This window comes from Equus przewalskii, chromosome 1 (assembly GCF_037783145.1).
Source record: "Equus przewalskii isolate Varuska chromosome 1, EquPr2, whole genome shotgun sequence".
NCBI lineage: Eukaryota > Metazoa > Chordata > Mammalia > Perissodactyla > Equidae > Equus > Equus przewalskii.
The window spans coordinates 74,295,990-74,319,230 of record NC_091831.1 but is presented as its reverse complement, the minus strand read 5'-3'; the positions used below and the strand labels follow the sequence as shown (position 1 = coordinate 74,319,230).

Here is a 23,241-nt window from a genome sequence, read left to right as displayed (position 1 = left end):
AGATGGGGTTACTAACACCTTCGAGGCACATATCATGATGGTGATTCTCTGGTATCTCCAGGGCCTGGTATATATATTGAGTACTCAATAAGTATTAAGGAAGGAAGCACGAGAGAGAGGGAGGAGGGAGAGAAGGCAGAGCATTAAACCACTCTTTATAGTATTCCAGTACAAGTGAGGAAGAGGCTTCAGAGAAACTTCATAAAAAAGAGAATGGTGTTTACAAACCTCATTTTAGTATGTGTGTGTGTGTCTGCTATATATATATTTATATATATATATATATATATATATATTTATATATATAATTATCTAATGTACAATATGTTATAGGTAAGATTCCAAATACCTCGAAGAATATGCCTTTTTCTTTTACATTGGTTTGTTTTATATTCCCCTTAGGCTAAGCTTCTAGTCTTAACTGCAGATTTTTAAAAGATTTTATGAAATTCTGGTTTTTTTCAACCAACTAAACTTTGCTACATCCTAGAAACCAGTCCATCCTCTTTCCTTTCTTTCTTCTGTCTGCGTGGCCAGTATTACTCTGAATGAGTCACTGTGTTTGAAGTGCCATATGCTAAGGATAAATCAGGAAGAAGAAATTTATAGTTTACTTCATTAGATTAAACATAATCCTGTGGCGGGGGAAGAAGTTACATAAAAATAATAGATTGTATCCCGGAGCCTAGTGTAGCTGCAGGTGTTTGTAGAATGACTGTTTGAGTGAATGAAGGATTCATGGCCAAGCAAAGCCGACCAAACGTAAGTGTTGTAGACATATAATGGCTTGTTCCTCACCTCTTCCAGGCTCATTCTTTCCTCTCTGTTCATACTTTGGAAGGATCTCATTTTTTCTGTTCTCTGCCTGGGCAGGGAAGAGGATCCGTACTTAGCATTTCAAAATGGAAAAGCCACACTTGATAATTTAATAACTTTGCTTTAAATCAAATAAAAGCAAATTTTAAATCAGTTTTAGTCCACTCATGTTCCTATTTTCTTATCTTCCCTGGCTTCCATTATTGCCTTAATATTCTCATCCATGTCTAGAAACATATTATTCACATTCAATGTGAATTGTCCTGATTAAATAAGATTAACTATGACATTAGCAAGCCAGTGGATTTTATACGAACTGTTAGTAAAATGGTTCCTATATAACAAATGAAACTTAAATGCCTTTTTCAGCCAAGAGTGGGCATTTCTTGGCTCCTAAAATAAGTGAGATTCCTGAATTTACATAAAACTAGAAGCATCCATTAACCTCTCACTATGTGCAAAATTCTTTATTTTAACCTATTTATATAAGACAGAGCATTCTAGATGAACATTCAAGGGACAACAGGTAAAGTAGCACGGCTTATTATGGCTTGTTCATTTTTTTAACTTCTCCTTAACCCTTGTTTCTATGACATATTTTTATATAAATTAATCGTTTCTGCAATACTTATTTTAGTAAAAATTTATTTTGGAATAATTTTAGATACACAGAAAAGTTGCAAAGATAGTATAAAGAATTTCCATGTATGATTCACCCTGCTTTCCCTAACATTGACATTTTATATAACCACGATACATTTGTCAAAACTAAGAAATTAACATCAGCATAACCTATAAACTAAATTACAGACTTGATCCTGGTTTTTCCAGTTTTTTCATTAATGTCCTTTTTCTGTTCCAGGAGCCAATTCAGGTTACCACATTGCATTAGTGAAATATATTTTGAAGAAGCTTGCCTTAGCATCATATTTGCTGATGATTAGTGATACTATGAATAGCAGCTCGTCGTTAGCCATGCTGGTTTTGGACTACCGTTTAGATTACAGCGTTGCATCTTGCTTTTTGATTCAAATTCTTGCTAACTATAGAGAGTTATATAAGGGGGCAATCTAAAACCATCAAAATAAAGGTAGTCATCTATAAGATTCTAATTCCAGTTTTAATAATGAGAGAAGAAGAATTGCTTGAGTAAGAAGTCACTGTATTGTCAAAGTTCCCAGAGTAAGACCACAAGGTAATTGGTAAGAAAAGAGAAAGTTTTGTTTGTTGTTGCCACAAGAAGGTCAAACGGGAAGTAAGACCGTCTTGCCTTCTGGCAGTTAGCAAAGCTTTTGTGTCTTGCAGGCACTGACTAGATCATGAGAAATAGGAGTGTGAGGCGGGAGGCAAGGCAGATGTTCCATTCAGATTGGGTACCGGTTCTCAGAAGTGCATGGCCTAAGGTTGAGCAAGTCTTGGAAAGGACATTCTGTGTGTTTGAGGTTTAGAAGGAAAAATGGGTACAGTAATGCCCCCTTGTCCACTGGGGATACATTCCAAGACCCCCAGTGGATGCCTGAAATGACGATAGTACCAAACATTATATTTACTGTTTTCCCTTTTCATATATACCTATGATAAAGTTTAATTTATAAATTACTCACAGTAAGAGATTAACAACAGTAATAATAAAATAGACAATTATAACACTATACTTTACCAAAAATTATGTGAATGTAGTCTCTCTGTCTCTCTCAAAGTGTCTTACGGTACTGTACTTGCCGTTCTTGTGATGAGGTGAGATGGTACAGTGCCTCCGTGCTGAGATGACGTGAGGTGAATGACGTAGGCACTGTCACGTAGCGTTAGGTTGCTATTGACCTCCTCACCGTACGTCAGAAGGAGGATCCTGGAGCCAAGGTGGTGTCGATGGCTGCCTGTGGGGGGCAGAGGATATTTGCAGTTGACTGTGGATAACAGGAACCATGGGAAATGACACCACAGATAAGGTGGGGGGCTACTGTACTTTGGCTTTGGGTTTGCAACACTGTCACATAAGGGTTACAAAACAACTCTCGGTCACCTAGGGGCTGCAGAGGATCTTTGTCTTTTATGATATAATGTATTAACTTTTAATTCAAATCTTAATTATCACATGAAGAAAATTTTTCCTGAGGAAGAAAAATCAAGTTTATTTTCTTCAAAATGTCCATGTAGAGGGGCTGGCTCTGTGGCCAAGTGGTTAAGTTCGCGCGCTCCGCTGCAGGCGGCCCAGTGTTTCGTTGGTTCGAATCCTGGGCGCGGACATGGCACTGCTCGTCAAACCACACTGAGGCAGCGTCCCACATGCCACAACCTAAAGGACCCACAACGAAGAATACATAACTATGTATTGGGGGGCTTTGGGGAGAAAAAGGAAAAAAATAAAATCTTTTAAAAAAAAAATGTCCATGTAGTGTTCACCTAATGGCCTCTTGTGCTTTCACCCTCCCTGGTGTTTGCACCACGGGCGGGGCACAATGCCGACGCTGGACTTGACCCACAGTGAAATCCTGAGGATCCATTGCTTTGAAACCAGAGTTATTGTACCAGCCAGACAGGACTAAAGTACACTGTAAAATTACTATAGCCTGGTATATTGAATGGGCTGAATTTATTAACCTGTAAATTAAAATAACCTGATCCTTCTTGCCACTGTCCTTTCAGACTTGCTCTGTGGACCATTTCTTTACCACTCTTTGAATGGCTCTTGTGCTCAGGCCACTCTCAGATAAATAAAACTCCTTCAGCCACTTTGTCACAAGAATAATAATAGTATGGTGGCACAGTCACTTAACTCTCACGCCATTTAAAATCTCCCCTCACCCTTGGGCCTGATTTTATGCTGGAAAGGCCTCAGGGTGAGAGTGGAGGGCCAGGAGTTTGACCTGGGCTTCTCTGCTGTCTCACCACAGGGTTCTTCTCTTCTTCCTTCCTTTCCTTGTCAGCCTCAGGCTTCCTCAAGGGTGGAACTGTGGGAGGGAGGAAAGGTCTTCCTCCACGGCACATGTAATTCAGGACTGCCCTGTGGAGCTGGCCCTCTGGGGTGGCCTATTGTATTCTTTCTTCAATAAGGGGGCGTGGCTCTCTTACTGCCTCCAGTGCGTGGAAATGCCTCTTATTCCACCCAGTTTCAAATTATTCCACAGACTCTGTGCATCTGGTGGCCCCCTCCACCTTGGAATCACCTTACCCTTTCAGACAGTCTTGTCAGGCAAGATTTCAGAGTCTTGTTGGGCAAGGTAGCTCCTGCCTGGGTAGCCCATATAAGAAACACATATCTTATTTTATCACCCTCTGTCTGTCACACTTTCTAAAACCAAACCTTATGCTACCCAATTTCAGGAGACAGAAGCCAAGCAGTCCGGATGGGTCTCTTAAAGCCTCTTCTCTCACTTGGTGTAGGGGTGCAAAAGCAGCCCCTCTCTTTTCCCATTGCAGCAGGGGTGGAAGGCAGAGATGCCCAGCATGTGGCGAGCTCTCTCTAAACGCTCTCTTTTCAACTTCAACCTGCTTATAGTCTTAGGCTGGGAAGATCTCTTTAGTCTCCCCTTTCGCAGGTACTGAGTCTAGCACTTTGCTTTTGGAATATGGAGGTACTTGGCGTTTACTGTCTTTTATTCTCAGTTGTAGGGCCTCAAGAGAAGTTGAGACAGGACAAAGTTCCGTTTCAACATTGTCATTGTCTTCAGTGCGGTCATGTCTTCCAGTCACTTGTTTCTAGAGTAAAATCTGAAATGTTTTAATGCTCTCTCCACTTTAAATTTTTTTATGAGTCGTTTGTCTAAAAGAATGAATGAATTGAAAGTTAAGAACTGTGTTGTATATATTTTTTCTTTTGAAGTGAAATCCCTATTATTTATTTTTCTGGTTGATTTGAATGTGTTTGCAAAACTTAGTGATTGTAGAATTTTTCCTTGGGAAGTAAAACAGACGTTGTCTCCATCCAAATGCTCTGCCCATTACAACGTAGTCTCCAGTATCACAGAAAGATCCCTTCTGATGTGTAAGCTAAGACAGCACATTAGGTTCCAATTACCTTGGATTCTGAGTTTATCAAATGAATGACTAACATTAATCTTTCAAAGTGGCAATGGTTGTATGACTGGCAAAGCAGGTGCATAATTAAGAAAGCTTCGAAGAGGATTTTTTTCCTCATATGAAGGCTTTGTCCAGGTTACTATTTAGCAATAAGAAGTAATTGCCTCTCATCTTAAGTGTAATCTCAGATTCTTTTCACACAAGGTGGTAACTACTGATTGACTTAAAAACAAAAACAACTGGACTTGACCCTTTTCTTCTAAATGGACAAAACCAAAGCCAGACAAAAATGAAATAACTCACCATTCTCTTTGGCAGTGTTTTATTATTCATACAGAAACAGAATATGAAAATCCTCGAGAAATGGTTTTTGGGCTGTATTATATTAAACATTTCACAGAAGAGTATCCTTCTCTCCTCAGGGCACTGTACCAGTATCATCACTGTATATCTTTCCTTTTGGGTTCCTGCCTTTTCAGACAACATGTTGGTGATAAGATATGTCAACACTAAGTTAACTTTGTCCCTACTATTGTCCAGTTTATTTTGGCATATCAGGAATGATTGCTGTTTGTCTGTTTCTGCCCCAGGGTCCTTGCACTGGAAATCAGCAGAGTTTGGCCCACAGCAGGCTATGGGATGCGGTGGTGGGTTTTCTTCATGTATTTGCCCACATGCAGATGAAGCTGTCTCAGGTAAATTAACTCTCTTCCACTATCCTGAATGACAAACCAGAGTCTGCAATCATTGGCCAATTACACATGCTTTCCTGCTTTCCTTTGTTGGAATATTATCTTTCTTAGATTAGTTCTTTATACATCTTTTACTCTACATTAAAAAACATTTTTTTAAATAAAAGAGTTTTATGCAAGCTGAGAATAGATAGGAGCCATTATTCAAATTTGAGAACAAAAGATATTAAGGAATTGAATATAATGGAAAAATAAAACCTTGTGGTCCCCAAACGTTGTGCATTTTACAGTCCTTCATAGACACTCTTCTCAATGATTACTCACTGGAATTTTCCTGCTCCATAGAAATAATTGAAGAAGGATTTGTAATCTATTACAAATCCCTTATTAAAGGGAGACAATTTTCTTAGAGGGTCATAAATGAGCAGTTGTTCTCAATAGATGACAATTCACCCATTAACAGGAAAATTTAACTTTGTGAAAGTCGAAGAGAAGAAGATAGCTATAAGGATAAGCAAATAAAGAATAAACAGATTTCCATGTTTTAATGTTCATTTGGGAGCACATATTGAAAACATCAGCATGTTATTTTCTCACTACTGTATCTTTTTCCTTTTGAAGCTAAGAAATGCACAAGTAGAAAAATTCTTAATATAAATCTTGAGTAAAGTTATCCCTTTGAAGCAGTGAGTTTTGATGGTATGTGCTGAGATCTGATGTATCTTTCAGGGCTTGGATTTCTGTCAGGTATCAGGTAGAGGAAAGAATGCTAGATTTAAATTCAGAATGTTACTGATACCAAAGTGGGTTCCCTCCTGGTGAGTTAAATCAGACTCTCCACCAGAAGTAGTTGTCTCACAAGGTAAGGTATATTTGCAGCAAATAGGAAACCATGAGGAATCATTTCCAGAGTCATGGTGTCCCTGAAGCAGGGACCTTTCATTTCAGATGGGGGATGAATATTCAAAAGGCAAAGGAGGGTATTCGCTTGCGCAGGCTCAGTTGGAAAACATACTTCCACATACACTGCAGGTTACAGTAGTAAGGCCTAAGCATCTCCTGGAGAGATCTTAGCATTAAGCAATAAGGCAAAGGTCAGAGGTGGAGCTCTTTGGTGAGGCTTAGTCTGGTTCAGGGTGGTTGGTAATTGCATCTCCTTAACACAACAAAAGGGAAAAAAAATTTGGAATAAATAGCTCAATGCTTCCAAACCCACCCTTGTGTTCCTTGGACCAATTAGTCGGTGACAGGAAGACCACCGGTCCAGCCTCTCCATTTTCCTTCACGTATCCCATGAGTATGGGCCAGCTGCCTCTCTTCCCTAAGTCTCCTTTCCTCCAGGATAGTGAGGATATTCACACCTGTCCCCTGGCCTACAGGCAGGACAATATAGTCAAAGATAAACAAAGCTAATTAAAATGGTAAGGACAGATTGTAATCAGTAATAACTATTACAGTATCGAAAAGAATCCAGCATGAACTGAGCTCCACTTTGATTTGTACAGAGGTGATTGGGTGTTTTAAAGGGAAAAGGAGGGAATAAAAAGGGGGTTCAGTAGAGTACCTAGAAGGGGCTCAGTAGAGTCAGGGAAGTGAAAAATTACCAAGGATTGGTCAGTGTAAATGCTGATTAGCCAGCTCTGTCCATTAGCTGTTACTTATTGAAGCCAGGATTCCGTGCTCCCTTAGAGACTGGGAGACAGGCCCTATCCTTAGGTATTGGCTGGAAGAAATGGTAAATTTTTTGGCAGCCTTGAGTTTTCTCAGGCAGGCACTCTGTAAGGGGGGCTAGGTTCATCCTAGGGATGCAGCCTTGACCTGTTAGAAACTGTGGTAGTGTTTGTTCAGGTCTTTATAGGCCAAGATTGAAGCCTAGTTGAGAAGAGGGCTCAGAGGAGCCTGGCTTGAGTTTGGTCAAGGAGAGAATCTTTGTCAATATCTAGTTAGGGTGACTTCAACCAAATAAGGAAATATCATGATTCTTTCATCTAATCACTAATGACATTTTAGTAAATAAAGGAAATCAATGTGAAATAAATTTATACACTCACTTATATATGAGAGAATTCTCATTCTGATATATTTCCATCATTTTATTAACATCTGGTGTTACCTGGCAGTTGTTCAGTTTGTAGACCTAGTCAAGGTAACAACTTATTTAGAAAGAAAAAGTCTCACCCTTCCAGCTTGTAGAACTTTAGCTTTATATGTAGCAAAATCCAAATGAGTAAAATGATACCTTGTATAATTTATTTAAAAGGAATAGTTTAAAATAAAAAGAAAACCTGATGATTTATAACGTTGTAATGTAGATGTCAGACATTCCATATTTCCAGGCACTGAATCTAAGCACAGTGATGTTTGGACACAACATATCTATGTAAAAGAAATTTTTTCGTGGTGAAAAATCAAAAGCAAAAACAAAGACAGAAAATTTTAATCAGAGAAATATCAGAGCTGTTTGATCTCTGATATTTGATTTCTGATACCAATAATAAAATCGATAAATAAGATACACTGTGCACTATTAGTGTAGGTAACACCTGTGTACATTTTTGGTTAGCTTTATGTAAGAAAAGTTTATTTCTTCTCACTGTTATGCCTGTTTTTTCCAGAATAAGTAATTTTTACAAAATATATAACATCTTTGTGTAACACATTATAAAGAAGAAAAAACAAGTACAGTCTTTCCAAGTGAAAGAAAGATGCCCAAAGTGCAAAAGCCACTGAGTCTTGCCTGCCTGGCCCTGAGAATCCACCACTGCCTTAGTTCTTTCATACTCTTGTTGGACTTGTTCTTTGTCCTTACAAATACAGTCATGTGCTGCATAACGACATTTTGGTCTATGACAGACCATGTATGTGATGGCGGTTCCATAAGATTAGTACCTATAGTCCAGGGGCATAGTAGGCTGTATTATCTAGGTTTGTGTTGGTATACTCTATGCTGTTCACACAGTGACGGCCTGCCTAACGACACATTTCTCAGAATGTATCACTGTCGATAAGCGACGCCAGACTGGACTTTAATAAACGTAAGTTGGAGTCAATAGTAAATGCTCTTTATTTCTGAAGGGTATATTTCTAATAAGCTGTATACTTCTATTTGGCCTTCCTTCAGTTCTGCAATGCTGGTAAGTGTTGACTGTTGGTAGAGCAGTTCTCCTTTTGTGAGAATAAGTATGATGCTCTTACTGCATGGTTTTCTCATATTATCTCAAATGCAATGTGTTAATATTTTCAGGATTCCAGTCAAATTGAGCTGTTAAAAGAATTAATGGATCTTCAGAAGGATATGGTGGTCATGTTGCTGTCCATGTTGGAAGGTAGTTTTGATTTATATTTTTTAATTCCCCTTATTCTTTTATTTAAGGATCAATAGGTGCTTGCTTATGGAGTCAGCATTGCTACAAAGAATAAAATATCAGCACTGAGATGTGACAGATACCTTGGACTTATGGCTGGCTCTAGCACTCTTTTCTCAAGTTAGTTCTCAAAAAGGAGAAGTCCTGCGTATGTCAGTTTACATATCTACAGAGTGAAACCAGTGTACTTTGTACTAACACCTTAAAGAGTATGCTCTCTGGACAGATAGTATATAAAGGAGATTTTATTTGTTTGTTAGCTTGTTTATAACCAGTGGGGATTACAGACATTTGGATGGACTCCAACTGTGTAAATTGCTGCTTTCAGCTGACTGCATTGTAGCTCCTATGGGTGGGTCCTCAAAGTCCTGCAGGTCACTGCCCAGAGCACCTCAGCCTGCTGAGGCCGCTGCTGGTGGCTGTGTAGTGCTTCCCACCATGTGCCTCTCTCGAGTTTTATTCAACCTCTTTTCTCTGTCCAACATGCCTTTCTTTGCTATTGCATTTCTTTTCTGTATCAGGCAGTAAACATAGTGGTTAAGAGCTTGGGTTCCAAGATCTGCCACCAGCCTTCGAGGCCCTGCTTTCCCACTTCCAAGCAGTGGGACCTTTGGACAAGTTTCATCTCCATTTTTCAGTATCCTCCTCTATGAAATGGAGATAATGATAGACTGATGTGAGAATTCCATGAAATCACGTGAGCAGGACCAAATCAACTAAAAAATATTTGCAATTATGTTACCTACCCTTCTTTCTAAATCCTTCCGAATTTTTTTCCCTCTGTTTCTATGTCTGCCATGCATTGCGTAACTGCACTTTGGTTAACTAAGGTGGTGGTCAGGCCTCGTGCTAGGGCTTCAGAGATGCAACATTTGCTTAAAACCCTTAGTTGGCAGCCACTTTATACTCTCTGAGCACAGGATCCTTTTCCTATGACCTCAATTCAAATTTTAGTCAAAATAATAATAACAAGAACAACTATAGTCACTGCAGCATTGGGGGCAGCCACAGCCAAGACAACTTAAAATTTGCCTCTTACAATGTGCCAGCTGCTGGTTTCCGTATTTGTTTAATACTGATGCCAGTTATGACTTTCATAGTATCATTATGACTATTTTGCAAATGAGGAAACTGAGGGCAGAGAGGCTAAGAAATCTGCCCAGGTACTTAGCTAATAGATGGTGGAGTCTGCATTCAAACCTGAAAACTGGCCCCCAAACCCACGCTCTTAACCACGATGCTTACTGCCTCACAAATGGACTCAGCAGACCTCTCGCCATGCATCTTTCTTCTGTTGTCTGTCCTTGTGTTACATAGCATGCTCTGTTCAAGGAATAAAAGCATTCTCTGACTCTGTCATTTAGGATAATATCTAATTTTCTCAAGCTTATCGGTAATCTGCCATTTTCTAACTATAAACATTCTGGTACCATGAAGATATGGAGGGAGATGCTTTGCATTTTACATCAGAAAGAGCATATAATTTGCTCTCAGAGGATCTGGCACTAACGTCCTGGCACTAACCCTCAATAATCATGTCACAATGGGCCTATTCATTTAGCCTTGCTAAACCTCAGTTTCTTCAATAATAAATGCAGAATTAATAAAAAGTACCTGCCTTACAGGCATAGGAACATTAAATCAGGTATTGTCTATGAATAGCGATTTTTCAACCCTAAAGGGCTGTGCAAATGCTCATTTTATTAATAATAATAATTATTTTATTAATAATATGAAACCGGATTTCAGTTTCTAGCTTTAGGATATAAATGTTTGCCCAGGTTTCTTTATCCTAAAACACGTTGCTTCTTAGATCAATTACTTTGTAAGTATGGTTTTGCGTGTGTTCATATAATCACTCTTTAAAACTAGAGTTTAGAAATAATTATCCATCTTTTCCTGAGACTTCATATATTGGAAGATAAACAAGGAGATATCCTTGATTCAGATGTTCTATAAGATTTGTATTGTTATTTTCTCTATAGACACTGGTTTTATCAGGAACGTTCATTTTGAACAAGTGCAATTCTTTACCACCAGGTAATGTTGTTAATGGAACCATCGGCAAGCAGATGGTTGATATGCTTGTGGAGTCCTCCAACAACGTGGAGATGATTCTGAAATTTTTTGACATGTTCTTAAAACTAAAGGATTTAACATCTTCTGATACATTTAAAGAATATGACCCTGATGGCAAGGGAGTCATTTCCAAGAGGGACTTCCATAAAGCAATGGAGAGCCATAAGCACTACACGCAATCAGAGACTGAATTTCTTCTGTCCTGTGCAGAGACAGATGAAAATGAAACCCTTGACTATGAAGAATTTGTCAAACGGTTCCATGAACCTGCAAAGGACATCGGTTTCAATGTTGCTGTTCTTCTGACAAATCTTTCCGAACACATGCCCAATGATACTAGACTGCAGACTTTCCTGGAATTAGCAGAGAGTGTGCTGAATTACTTCCAGCCCTTTCTGGGCCGCATTGAGATCATGGGCAGTGCCAAACGCATTGAGAGGGTTTATTTTGAAATCAGTGAGTCCAGCCGAACCCAGTGGGAGAAGCCCCAGGTCAAGGAGTCCAAAAGGCAATTCATATTTGATGTGGTGAACGAAGGGGGGGAAAAAGAGAAGATGGAACTCTTTGTCAACTTCTGTGAGGACACCATATTTGAAATGCAGCTGGCCGCTCAAATCTCAGAGTCGGATTTGAACGAGAGATCAGCGAATAAAGAAGAAAGTGAGAAGGAGAAGCCCGAAGAGCAGGGTCCAAAAATGGGTTTCTTTTCCATTCTGACAGTCAAGTCGGCCCTGTTTGCTCTCAGGTATAACATCTTGACCCTGATGCGAATGCTCAGCCTAAAGAGCCTGAAGAAACAGATGAAGAAAGTGAAGAAGATGACGGTGAAGGACATGGTCACAGCCTTCTTTTCATCCTATTGGAGTGTTCTTATGAGCCTCTTGCACTTTGTGGCCAGTGTTTTCAGGGGCTTTTCCCGCATCATCTGTAGCCTGCTGCTGGGAGGAAGCCTGGTAGAAGGGGCGAAAAAGATCAAAGTGGCAGAGCTCTTAGCTAACATGCCAGACCCCACTCAGGATGAGGTGAGAGGAGAGGGAGAGGAGGGGGAGAGGAAACCCGTGGAAACTGCCCTGGCCTCGGAAGATCTAACAGATTTAAAGGAGCTGACAGAAGAAAGTGACCTTCTTTCGGACATATTTGGCTTGGATCTGAAGAGAGAAGGAGGACAGTACAAACTCATTCCTCATAATCCAAACGCAGGCCTCAGTGACCTCATGAGCAACCCAGTCCCCATCCCTGAAGTGCAGGACAAATTTCAGGTAATTTATCCCTAAGTCGCAGCAGCTCTCTGGCTTTCAAGTGGGCACAGTGAGTGAACTTGACGTCAGCTTTCATTCTAGTGCCAGAATGGTGTTCAATATGTGACTCAGATTTCCAAAGAGAAATGGCTTTTTGGTAGGCAAAGCTAGCCTTTTGAAGATTCTTTGCACATTACTGAATTATCTTAAACTATTATAGGGTAAGCTCAAGTACCACCCTAATGACATTAGTCAACTGAACAATCATTCCATCCACATGACCATATTTTATGAGTATTTACCGTGTGTCTGACACTACTCAGTATCATAGGGAATTAAAAGAAATATAAGATGTGGTCACTACTTTCAAGTTGCCTTAAAGAGTTGATTAGAAAGACAAACAGCACTCATGAAAATACTAGAAAATTATTCAGTGTTAAATAGAATAGGCAGTAGACAGTAGAAGTTACGTATGTTGAAAAAATGGAAACATCAGTATGGTTTGGAGTAATTAGATGAGACTTAAGAATTGGGATTTAAGTTGGCCTTGAAGGATAAGTGAGATTTGAGTAGGAGGGTGAGGTAAGGAAGGCTGATTCTGAAATAAGAAAAGAAAGTGGGAAGAGCTCAGAAAGTTCGTACCTACGCTAGCGTTGGTGGGTAAGTGTGGAGAAGAAGGGGAAAATGTCTGGACCAGCAGAATGAAAGGTACACGTGGCACTTTTATCTCGATATGGGCAAGAGACTATCATTTATAGGTTACAATTTGGCACATGGTCTCTACACTCATTCAGAGGTGATGTGTAACCCTGCTTTTCTTTTCCCCATTGACTCATTCAAGGAACAGAAGGCAAAAGAAGAAGAAAAGGAAGAAAAAGAGGAAAACAAATCCGAACCTGAAAAAGCTGAGTATGTGTCATTTCTGTGTACTTTCCTTTGTTTCTGTAAGTCTCTTTGACTTGTACTCCCTCTTCAGGAGATAGAATGGAGAGTCGCGTGCTATGTGATGACATCTGTCATCTCAGTGGAGAGACTCAGGTGCAAGGACCTCAGTCCCCGGGCGGGGAGAAGTGTAGATGCCTCCGGGGGCTGCCCTTCCAGTCTCTTTCTCCTTGTTCCCTGAGGATTCTGTGTGTGTGTGTTTCTCTCAGCAGAACAGACTCCAGTGATTCCAGATGATGCTCTCCATGGGGTGACTGCAGCTGCAGTCCTGTGTTTAAAATCATGCATGTATTTTTGTCCTTGCAGAGAAGGGAAAGACAAATGCCATTTTGAACGCCATTGCATAGAATCCTTGAGGCCTGGTGTTCCTCAAAGTGTAGTCCCAGGGCCACATTCATAAAAACTGCCTGGAGAGTTTGTTAAAAACACAGATTCCTTGCCCCCTATCCCCCACCCCAAGATTCTGCTTCAGCAGGTCTGGTGTGGGGCCCAGGAATCTTCATTCTTACTAACACTCCTGGTGTTATGGAGCACAGTTATAAATGCAGAATAAGAAATAAAAAGCTGGATATGAAGCAATGAAAACCTATAATTTCCTCCATAACCCTGGCTTTCTGTTATTAATCGAAACCTACACCTTTCCCCAAGTTTAAATAGTTTTATATACATATTTTTAAAAATTCAGGAAATCAGGGGCTGGCCCCGTGGCCGAGTGGTTAAGTTCGCGCGCTCCGCAGCAGGCAGCCCAGTGTTTCGTTAGTTCGAATCCTGGGCGCGGGCATGGCACTGCTCATCAGACCACGCTGAGGCAGCGTCCCACATGCCATAACTAGAAGAACCCACAACGAAGAATACACAACTATGTACCGGGGGGCTTTGGGGAGAAAAAGGAAAAAATAAAATCTTTAAAAAAAAAAAAAATTCAGGAAATCAAATTTTTAAGTGTCTGTAGTGCCACTATTCTCACATAGCATTATATTTTCCTCCTCTGTTCTATTGTTTTCTTTGGCCTGTTTTCATTGTCTGTTCTTTACAGTCAGCACTATTTATTGTCACAGATCTTACAGTGTTGGATTAGTTGTAAAAATGGCCACGTAAATAACTATTATGGTGAAATGTAGACATGTGCAACAGGACACGGTAGTCATTTCATTGGCAATTCTTTATTGTTAAAAATATGAGTAGATATACTTCATATAGGTTAAGGTTAAGTATTGGTTTTGTATATGTGGGTTATATATATTCAACTACACATAGAAATAAATACACTTTCATGAAGGATTGGCATTTTGCACCTAAAGGGGTTTTTGGTGTTAAATTTCAGTGCTTGTGATTCAATTATTGTCTGCAAAATTAATATATTGACAGCCTTTAAACGTGTGAACAACCAATGCATATGCCTCTGATTTTGAGTCCTAATGGCTAGTCAGTGTTAAAGATTGAACATTAAAATCATAATTTGAAATAAAGTATGTTGGAAAGTCACAGCAAAAAAATATCTTCAGAGCCAGCCCTGCTGGCCTAGCAGTTCAGTTTGACACACGCCGCTTCGGTGGCCTGGGGTCGGTTCCCGGGTATGGAACCACACCACTCATCTGTCAGTTGCCATGCCGTGGCAACGGCTCACAAAGAAGAACTAGAAGGACTCACAACTAAAATCTACAACTATGTACTGGGGCTTTGGGGAGGGGAGAAAAAGAGAGGAAGATTGGCAACAGGTGTTAGCTCAGGGCAAATCTTTCTCAGCAAAACATAAAAGAATAAACTGTCTTCATTTTTTTCTCTTTTTAGTTAAATGTTTGATTGTGCAATTGGAAGGGAATGTGCTATGTATAGATATATAGACACTTCAAGCCTGTAAAATGCCCTTTAGATTTGAATTTCACAGAATTACCATCTACAGGTGCTCTGATAAGCAAGAAATCCTACCCCTAATTCTAAAATTCTAAATATTATACTTTATTGGGAGAGAAACTGGTTTTCAAAAATGATACTATGATTTAAATATTTGTTCATTTGTATATTTTGGCACAAAGCCTGTTCAGTTCTTTAGTTTCTGGATGGCTTATATTTCATTCGTGTTCATAGGGGAGAAGATGGAGAAAAAGAAGAAAAAGCCAAAGAAGACAAGGGTAAACAAAAGCTGAGGCAGCTCCACACACATCGATATGGAGAGCCGGAAGTTCCTGAGTCAGCATTCTGGAAGAAAATCATAGCGTATCAACAGAAACTTCTAGTAAGATGACTTACAATGAATATTGTTACTGATGTATTGTGAGACCATAAGAATTCAGGCTCAGTAAATATTCATTGACCTTCCCTCGGGTGGCAGTCAGGGAACGAAGTTAGTCCTGCAAGTATGTTTTATTTGCCTGTCTTAGTGTGTTTATGTTTCCTATAAATGCCTTTGGTCCACCGCTCCCTATCCTTAAACCCATAATATCTGCATACGTTCACATTACCAGAAACTGTTTGATTTAGTGACCAATGGCGCACTGCAACCAGTGTCTTCCCACAAAGACTTTAGAGCAAGTCAAAAATATATTCTGACACTCCACTCTTTGCAGGACCCTGTGTGAGGCTCTGCAATAGGTTAAACCAAAACGTGCTTTCTAGGGTGTAAGTAATTCAAATAGATGTTCCAAAATTGAGTCAGTCAGTATTTGTAGAACATTACCCTTTTAGTAAAAATCCAGCCATAAAAATATTAATGCAATGAGCCAATTTTCCATTGATAATAAGAAGGTCTGTTCAAAATTGTTCTTTAAGTAGAAACAAGTTAAAAAAAAAAGAGAGAGAATGAAGAGAGAGAAGGTAGTTCTTTATGTAGTGTCCTATACATTTTCCAGAAATGCTCCCCGGATTAGTAGAATACATATTAATATTTGGAAAACAGAGAAAGAAGGTGTAGTTCTCTATCTCTATTCATATTCATACAGGACAGAATTCTTAAAAATTTTGTTTGAAAAACCTTTTATATATGTGTCTAAATATTATAATAATTTTTAAAGCAGGAAAAGATTGGGAGATAAATGTGTAGAATAAACCTACAAGAGATACTGACCAATAGCATCAGACCTAGAAATTAAGAACAACACTCCTCATAATAAAGCCATTTGAAAGGCAGAGGCATATTTAGTGTTTTACAGCCTTTGTGAAATCAAAAATAGCCCATTAAGAAACCCAGTGTACTGTAGGATTTCACCTATAAGGGAAGTGGATTGATCTCAGTAATTATATATTCTAACTGCTTATGCATAAATATATATATTACATATTTTTATGTAATTTATGCACATATATATTTTAATTAATAGTTTTAACTGTTTTCTTAACCCATCTTGTATTTTCCCTATATTGTTTAATACGAAGTACACTGAGCATAAACGTTTTCTAGAGAGCTCTGGATAATCACTCATTTGATGTGTTGTCATAGTTGCCATGGCTGCAGATGTAGTATAGATGGTATAGGGCGTGAGGTTGAATGTGCTCCACAGTAACTTGCAGTAGCCCCAGTGAATTACATTTAACTACAGTTTATGTAGAATAGGTTTAAGTACAGTTGTAAAAGCAAGTAATTGAGGTTTTCTTCCATCTCCCTGTCTCAAGGGTCAGTGTTCTCTTATGTCTGTACAGTTCCTATTTTTCTGCTTCTCTTTGCAGTATGACTTACTCTGCTCACCAGTTTGCATGCACAAGACTAATCATGGCCACATCAGACCACCACAGGCCCTTTGTCCCCCAAGTCTTTGTGACCTCCCAGCTCAGATAACCAGGGTAACTAACTCAGCCTCTATGACTTAGTTCCACCTTCCAAGAAGAACCAATGTGATTGACCCAGTTTGGTATGGTGGCCAGCCTTGGTCCAGTAAGCTGTGGCAGTGAAGGCAGGGTCACGTGTGGGGAAATGAAATGGGATGTGTATACAGAGAGAGAGAATGAGATGTGTTGTTATTTTGAGATGGCCTTATGATGCTAAAGCCCCTGGCATATCAAGTTGGATACCTTATAGACGTCTCCCACTTAATATGAAAACAAACACTTGGTATCTCCTGGAGCCGTTTTCCTTAAACCCACCTCTCCTCTAGGTTTTGTGGGGTTTTTTCTCAGTTCAATAAATGGCACCAACCATTTACTTAGTTGCTCACACCCACAAATCCAGAATGGATCCTCTCTGAATCCTCTCTTTCTTTCCCACCTCAAATACAATCCAACAATAATTCTCCACAGCTCTGTCTTCCAAATATATCCACAGTCTGCCCATTTCTTACCATCTCCACAGCTACCCCGTGGTCCAAGCCACCACCATCAATACTATCTCTTCCCGCCCTCCTGGAATAACTTTCTAACTGGTCCCTTGGCTTCCTCTCTTGCCTCCTGTCTATTTCCACACGATAGCTGGAATAATCTTTCCAAATCATCTGATTGCGTCAAGCCCTCTTCAGATCCTCCAATAGCTTGCCATCCTACCCAGAATAAAATAATAATTCAAATTATAATAACAAGATTAATAACTAACTTTCCCTGTATTAACTTATCCAATCTTCACAGCAAACTTAGGTTCTGTCATATCCCCATTTTACACATGAGAAAAATGATGCTACAAGAGTGATTGAGTTGCTTGTCCACATCCGTCGGCGAGGAAGTAGCCCCAGAGATCATAAACTGAACCTCTGCATCCTAAGGGACAATGCAGACTTATCAGAGGCCTACAAAACTCTGTCCCCAGATCACCTCTCTGACCTCATTCCCTCCTCTTTCCCCTCTTCTCACTGTGCTTCCTTCTCACTACTCCTCAAACACACCAACATCACTCTGAACTCAGGATCTTCGCCTGCCATGCTCTCTCTCTCTCACATACCCTCCCACAGTCGTTTGCTGGACTTGCTCCTCTATGGCATTCAGGCCTCTGCTCAAATGTCATCTCCTAGAATAGGCCTTCCCTGACCACCTGTCTAAAATAACACCCCCATTGCCTAAGCCCTTAACCTCATGGCTTTTTCTTCACAGCATTTAGCTTTCCCTGAAATTATGTTTTTGATCTGTGAGTGTGCTTCTTTATTATCTGTCTCCTCCATGGTGGCCCAAATTTTCTCATTCACTATAACGTCTACAGCACCAAGAATGGTACTTGATATGTGGTAGGCTCTCAAGAAATAGATTTGGGTAGGGGCCGGCCCCATGGCCCACTGGTTAAGTTTGTGCTTTCCACTTTGGCAGCCCAGGGTTCTCTGGTTCAGATCCTGAATGCGGACCTACACACTGCTCATCAAGCCATGCTGTGGTGGCATCCCACATGGAAGAACCAGAATGACTTACAGCTAGTTTGTGCCACTATGTACTGGGACTCTGGGGAGGAAACAATAAAAATGGAGGAAGATTGGCAACAGATGTTAGCTCAGGACCAATCTTCCTCACCAAGAAATAGTTTTGGGTAAATAAAGGAATGCTTTATTTAAATTGCCTGCAAATTTCAAGTCTCGATTCAGTGACCTTCTAATAATCTTTTTCGTCTTCAGAACTATTTTGCTCGCAACTTCTACAACATGAGAATGTTGGCCTTATTTGTCGCATTTGCAATCAATTTCATCTTGCTGTTTTATAAGGTACGTACGTCTTAGTCTTTTAATAACCATTGTGAAGCCACAAATAGACTGAATTGAATGAAGAGGCTTCACAGATCCACTAGTGAGCACATGTAAATTTCTTCTAAAGTCTATTTTGATGAAAGAGAAAACCTCAGGCTTGGGCGCATCACTGAGCGTCGAGTGGGGCAGGCATAGATCTGTTCCTCTGAACCAAGCAGAAGTGCCTCAGCTGAAGAGTGTTTGATTCTGCAGAAGAGTCACCCACAGTATTCCTCCCCTAATTTGGCTGAATGTCTCACCTGTTACTATATGTGGGCATGGCATCCCTGTATGACATTAAATTCTTTTGATAATTGAGAAGGCAGCTTAGCCATCTCATTTTTTCCTGCATGCATTGGAACCCTCATAACTCTTGGTTAGATTAGAAGGAATTTAAAAAATGGGTTCATTATTTGCCGTTGGCTTTGAAAAGCTATCTTTTTAGCCTTTGCTTTTAGTCCTTTCATTGTACAGTGGTTTCACATCAAGCTATTTGCTGATAAGGCTGAGTTTCCTTCTGTTGTTTCTTGTTTACACTGATATCTTAGAGGAAATGAACTGACCATACTTTCAATGGTTTGAATCAGGTCTCCACTTCTTCTGTGGTTGAAGGAAAGGAGCTCCCCATTCGCAGTTCAAGTGAAAATGCCAAAGTTAGCAGCCTGGAGAGCAGCTCGCCTCGAATCATTGCAGTTCACTATGTTCTGGAGGAGAGCAGTGGCTACATGGAGCCCACGCTGCGTATCTTAGCCATTCTCCACACGGTCATTTCTTTCTTCTGCATCATAGGATACTACTGCTTGAAAGTAAGATAGTAAGGCACCAAGGTACCTGTGTGTGTCTGTGCGTGTGCATGTCTGCTGCAGGTTGCACTTCTGGGGAAGCAGATTCTGAGATGAAAATTACAGGCACAAAGTTTATTAGGGAATGTTCTATGAATCAACACCAGTAGGGCAACGGGAAGAAGGAGGTGGAACAGAGGGAAGAGTGGGGCTACAGTGCAGATGCAATACGGCACAGTCACAGGCCTCAGTCTCTGAAGTGGGGCTGCCCCCTCAGGGTGGTCCTGGGCTGGGGCATTGGAACCTGACCTTAGAGCTCCGTGTTGACCAGCCATTGGCTGCAGGCTGCCCTGGGAAGGGAATGTGGCCTTGGGCTGTCTTAGGTGGCTTTCTTTCACATATTGGTAGTTATACACATAATGGCCAATTTCCTCTATAACTTGACCCCACAAAGGTGACCAACCCCTATGTCTCCTAGCAATGCTCCAATGGATTAGGAATTATAGAAATACATCGTATCAAACCTATGAATCATTTTGATTGTTCTGTTATTAGGTACATATGTTGCCATCCTTGGCAGAAATGCTTCACAGTTTGTCACACTTCACCCAGAAAGTAGTACAGCTCTATCCTTAGAGCCCTACCAAGGGATTAATATAATCTGGTGCATAGAACGTAAGATAGTCTCTCTGAGTGCTCAGAGCTCCCCGTTACCTTTGCAAATGTCTTTATCTTTACCTAGAAAGACACTGTTCACTGTAATGCCCTATTTCACTGTCCCCTGCCTCTGATTGTGAAACTTCCAGAAGACTTTTGAAAAACCAGGGCCCAGGGTACCAGACTAGATTGTAAAGTTTTCTTCAGAAACTCCTCTCCCAACCTTTTCTTCCCTTGTTTTATGAGGGGGGATATTCTCGGGTGCTTCCAGAATATCTGCTTCTTTCTTGTATCTGTGCCTTGTATAAACTTTGTTCATATGAAAAGAGAATTAATACGTTCTGGAGATATTCTGGCAAACTAACAAAGATTTTTGCTGATGTTGAAATTAAAATTTATTTCAAAATAGCATGTGGGCATGCTGAGCATGGAATTATTAAAGAGATTTCTCAAATAAAACTGCATCTTTTTTAGAAGCATGCATTTTGGAACATTAGTAACATTGCTATATTTTATTGCCTACATTAGTGTTGCTATATATATGTATATATGTATAAAATATGCAAAAGAAAAAATTTTGCATAATCTTTTTAATACTTAAAAGTGATTTTATTAGTACAATTATCTATGAACTTCTATGTGTTTAAAAACGTATGCGTATATATATATATAATATCTATTCTGGCTTCTGTTTTTCCAAAACCTCTAGATCTTCTTTCTGCCTAAATATAGCCGATTTATTTTCACTCAATTTTTACCTTCCTGGAAGTAACATGGGAAATATTTCTTTCCAAAAGCTGTTTTGTAAAGATAGCGACCACAGGAGATGCCAGTAAATCTAAACTAATTTTAACATGTTTATTTTTCCCATGTAGGTCCCATTGGTTATTTTTAAGCGAGAAAAGGAAGTGGCTCGAAAATTGGAATTCGATGGGCTTTATATTACAGAACAGCCTTCTGAAGATGATATTAAAGGCCAGTGGGATAGACTGGTAATCAACACACAGTGAGTAAAGAATTATATGGGACGTTTCTGTGCTCAAAAACTTAAAGACATAAAATACTTTACTGGAGTTTCTGCAGATTTGTCAAAAGTTTAAGAGAGGTGAATAATAGTTATATATTCCGCCAAGAAAATCAAAAGACTAAGCACCATCAGCTTCTTAATGGATGCCATCAATTTTTGCGCTCTGTGTTTCGAATTCCTTCATCAAAAATGGCTTTGAGTCCATTTCCACAGCACTGATGGAACTTCACATCCATTACTCAGTGCTCAGGGAAGTGTGTAGCTGGAGCTACATAACCTACAGGGCAGGGTTATCTCATCCGAAAGCGCAGACGAAGCGAAGATTATTCATTAAGGAAAGAGTTGTAGCATTAAAGGCAAAAATATTGAATTTCACGCTTTTAATATTTCTAAGTTGTTAACTTTTAGTTGATATCATCAAGCAGCCTAGCATACAACTAGCTACGCATTATGGCATGTGAAATATGACACAGGAAAACAAATACTTTTTCTAGACACTAATCATTTTGCCTTGTGGCATCAAGATCCAAACCTCTAGCTGCTGTTTCAGGTATAAATCCATCACAAAAGTATAATTTCTACCATAGAAAGTATTGGTGATACAATATTTTTTGAGTAGTTTGTGCTTCTCAAGAGTGTAATATCTTCTTAATTGTGATTAGTTCTGCTTCTTCTTAAAAAGTTATTATTTCTGGTAGGTTCTGAGTTTTCAACTGGGAATGTTTTATTTGTGAATTGTAAATCTTTCCTCTAAATGCTCGATGTTTTGTTTAGCAACTCTAGCTATTGGTACTAAATCTAATCAAGTCTTTCCCTTTCAGTGAATCCTCCATTAGTCAGAGTGGCAGAGTCCTGTTTTTGGTACTGTGCTCAAAGTGTCCCTGAGGATAACTAGTGGGAATGAGATTTTTTTACTTCATAGGGAAAACAATGACAGATTTTTTTTAGATACTTTAATTTTTAAAGATAATTGACAAAGAAATGTATGTATTGACACATTTTAAGTAAACAAAAAATATAAGGACTACTTATTAATAAATATTCTCATTTTCTTCTCCATAAAAATATTAGTTCATAGTCTTTTTGTGATTTATATATTTATATATTGAGATTTAAAATAATATTTAATATACTCATGATGTAGAAAAATTATGAGATATGATGGGAAACAAATTCATTGTAATTTTTGTGAATGGAAGAATACATGTTTACTTACTATTTTAAGTATTTTGTATATTCCAAACAATATATTGTTATTTTTCATTTTTAAAAATGATACTGTTTTACTTCTGTGCTTTCATATCTTTTAGGTCATTCCCCAACAACTACTGGGACAAATTTGTTAAAAGAAAGGTAATACTTCTTAGAAGGAATAAAGTCTCTATTTTTTTCCTAAAGTACAATTCGGTTTTGAATTTGATGTGGCTCATATGTAGAATGAGATACTGATATATGCTCTATCTGCCATTTCAAAATGGAATAGAATTGAATATGAATTTCAAAAATTGCTCGTAAGAAATCCATATTCTGCAACCACGAAATAAACAGGCATTCCTTCATCCACCCTTTCTCTGACTCAGGTGAATAAACAGCGCTCAGTCTGTACATTAACAAGAATTGGTAAGAATTTTCTCTGAGGTCGTTTGGGTAACCTAAATTAGCGAGCGGCCATTTTCTGGTAAGACAGCTGATAAGTCACCAGGGGCATCCTCCTTTACACTTAAGAAGTAAAGTTGTTGCACGACAACAAAGGACTGAATTTTGTTTACTTTCTATAACTTGAAAGATCTTTTCATAAAGTCTCGTCCTGATGCAGACTGCATCAGAGGGTGGTAGAAAGAACACTGAAATGGATTCAGCTATGGGCCGTGAGGCTTACGAAAGCTCGGCGTGTGAGAGCTGAGGGTCATCTCTGCCCTGCCTTCCACACAGGATTTCCATGTAGATCAGGTTTTTTTTAAATGAAATCTCAACACAAATAACCAATAACCACTCT

At 39.3% G+C, this 23,241-nt stretch overlaps 1 protein-coding gene across 1 annotated transcript in view; it reads left to right on the top strand.

The window, feature by feature from the left end:
- RYR2 (ryanodine receptor 2) overlaps positions 1-23,241 on the top strand; it is a 689,571-nt gene that overhangs the window by 636,729 nt on the left and 29,601 nt on the right. The window contains exons 89-97 of the mRNA XM_070568189.1: positions 5,427-5,531; positions 8,773-8,854; positions 10,934-12,231; positions 13,052-13,119; positions 15,241-15,388; positions 18,672-18,758; positions 19,367-19,585; positions 21,094-21,224; positions 22,556-22,598. Coding sequence (XP_070424290.1) covers positions 5,427-5,531; positions 8,773-8,854; positions 10,934-12,231; positions 13,052-13,119; positions 15,241-15,388; positions 18,672-18,758; positions 19,367-19,585; positions 21,094-21,224; positions 22,556-22,598 — 2,181 coding nt within the window. The remainder of the gene's footprint in view (positions 1-5,426; positions 5,532-8,772; positions 8,855-10,933; positions 12,232-13,051; positions 13,120-15,240; positions 15,389-18,671; positions 18,759-19,366; positions 19,586-21,093; positions 21,225-22,555; positions 22,599-23,241) is intronic.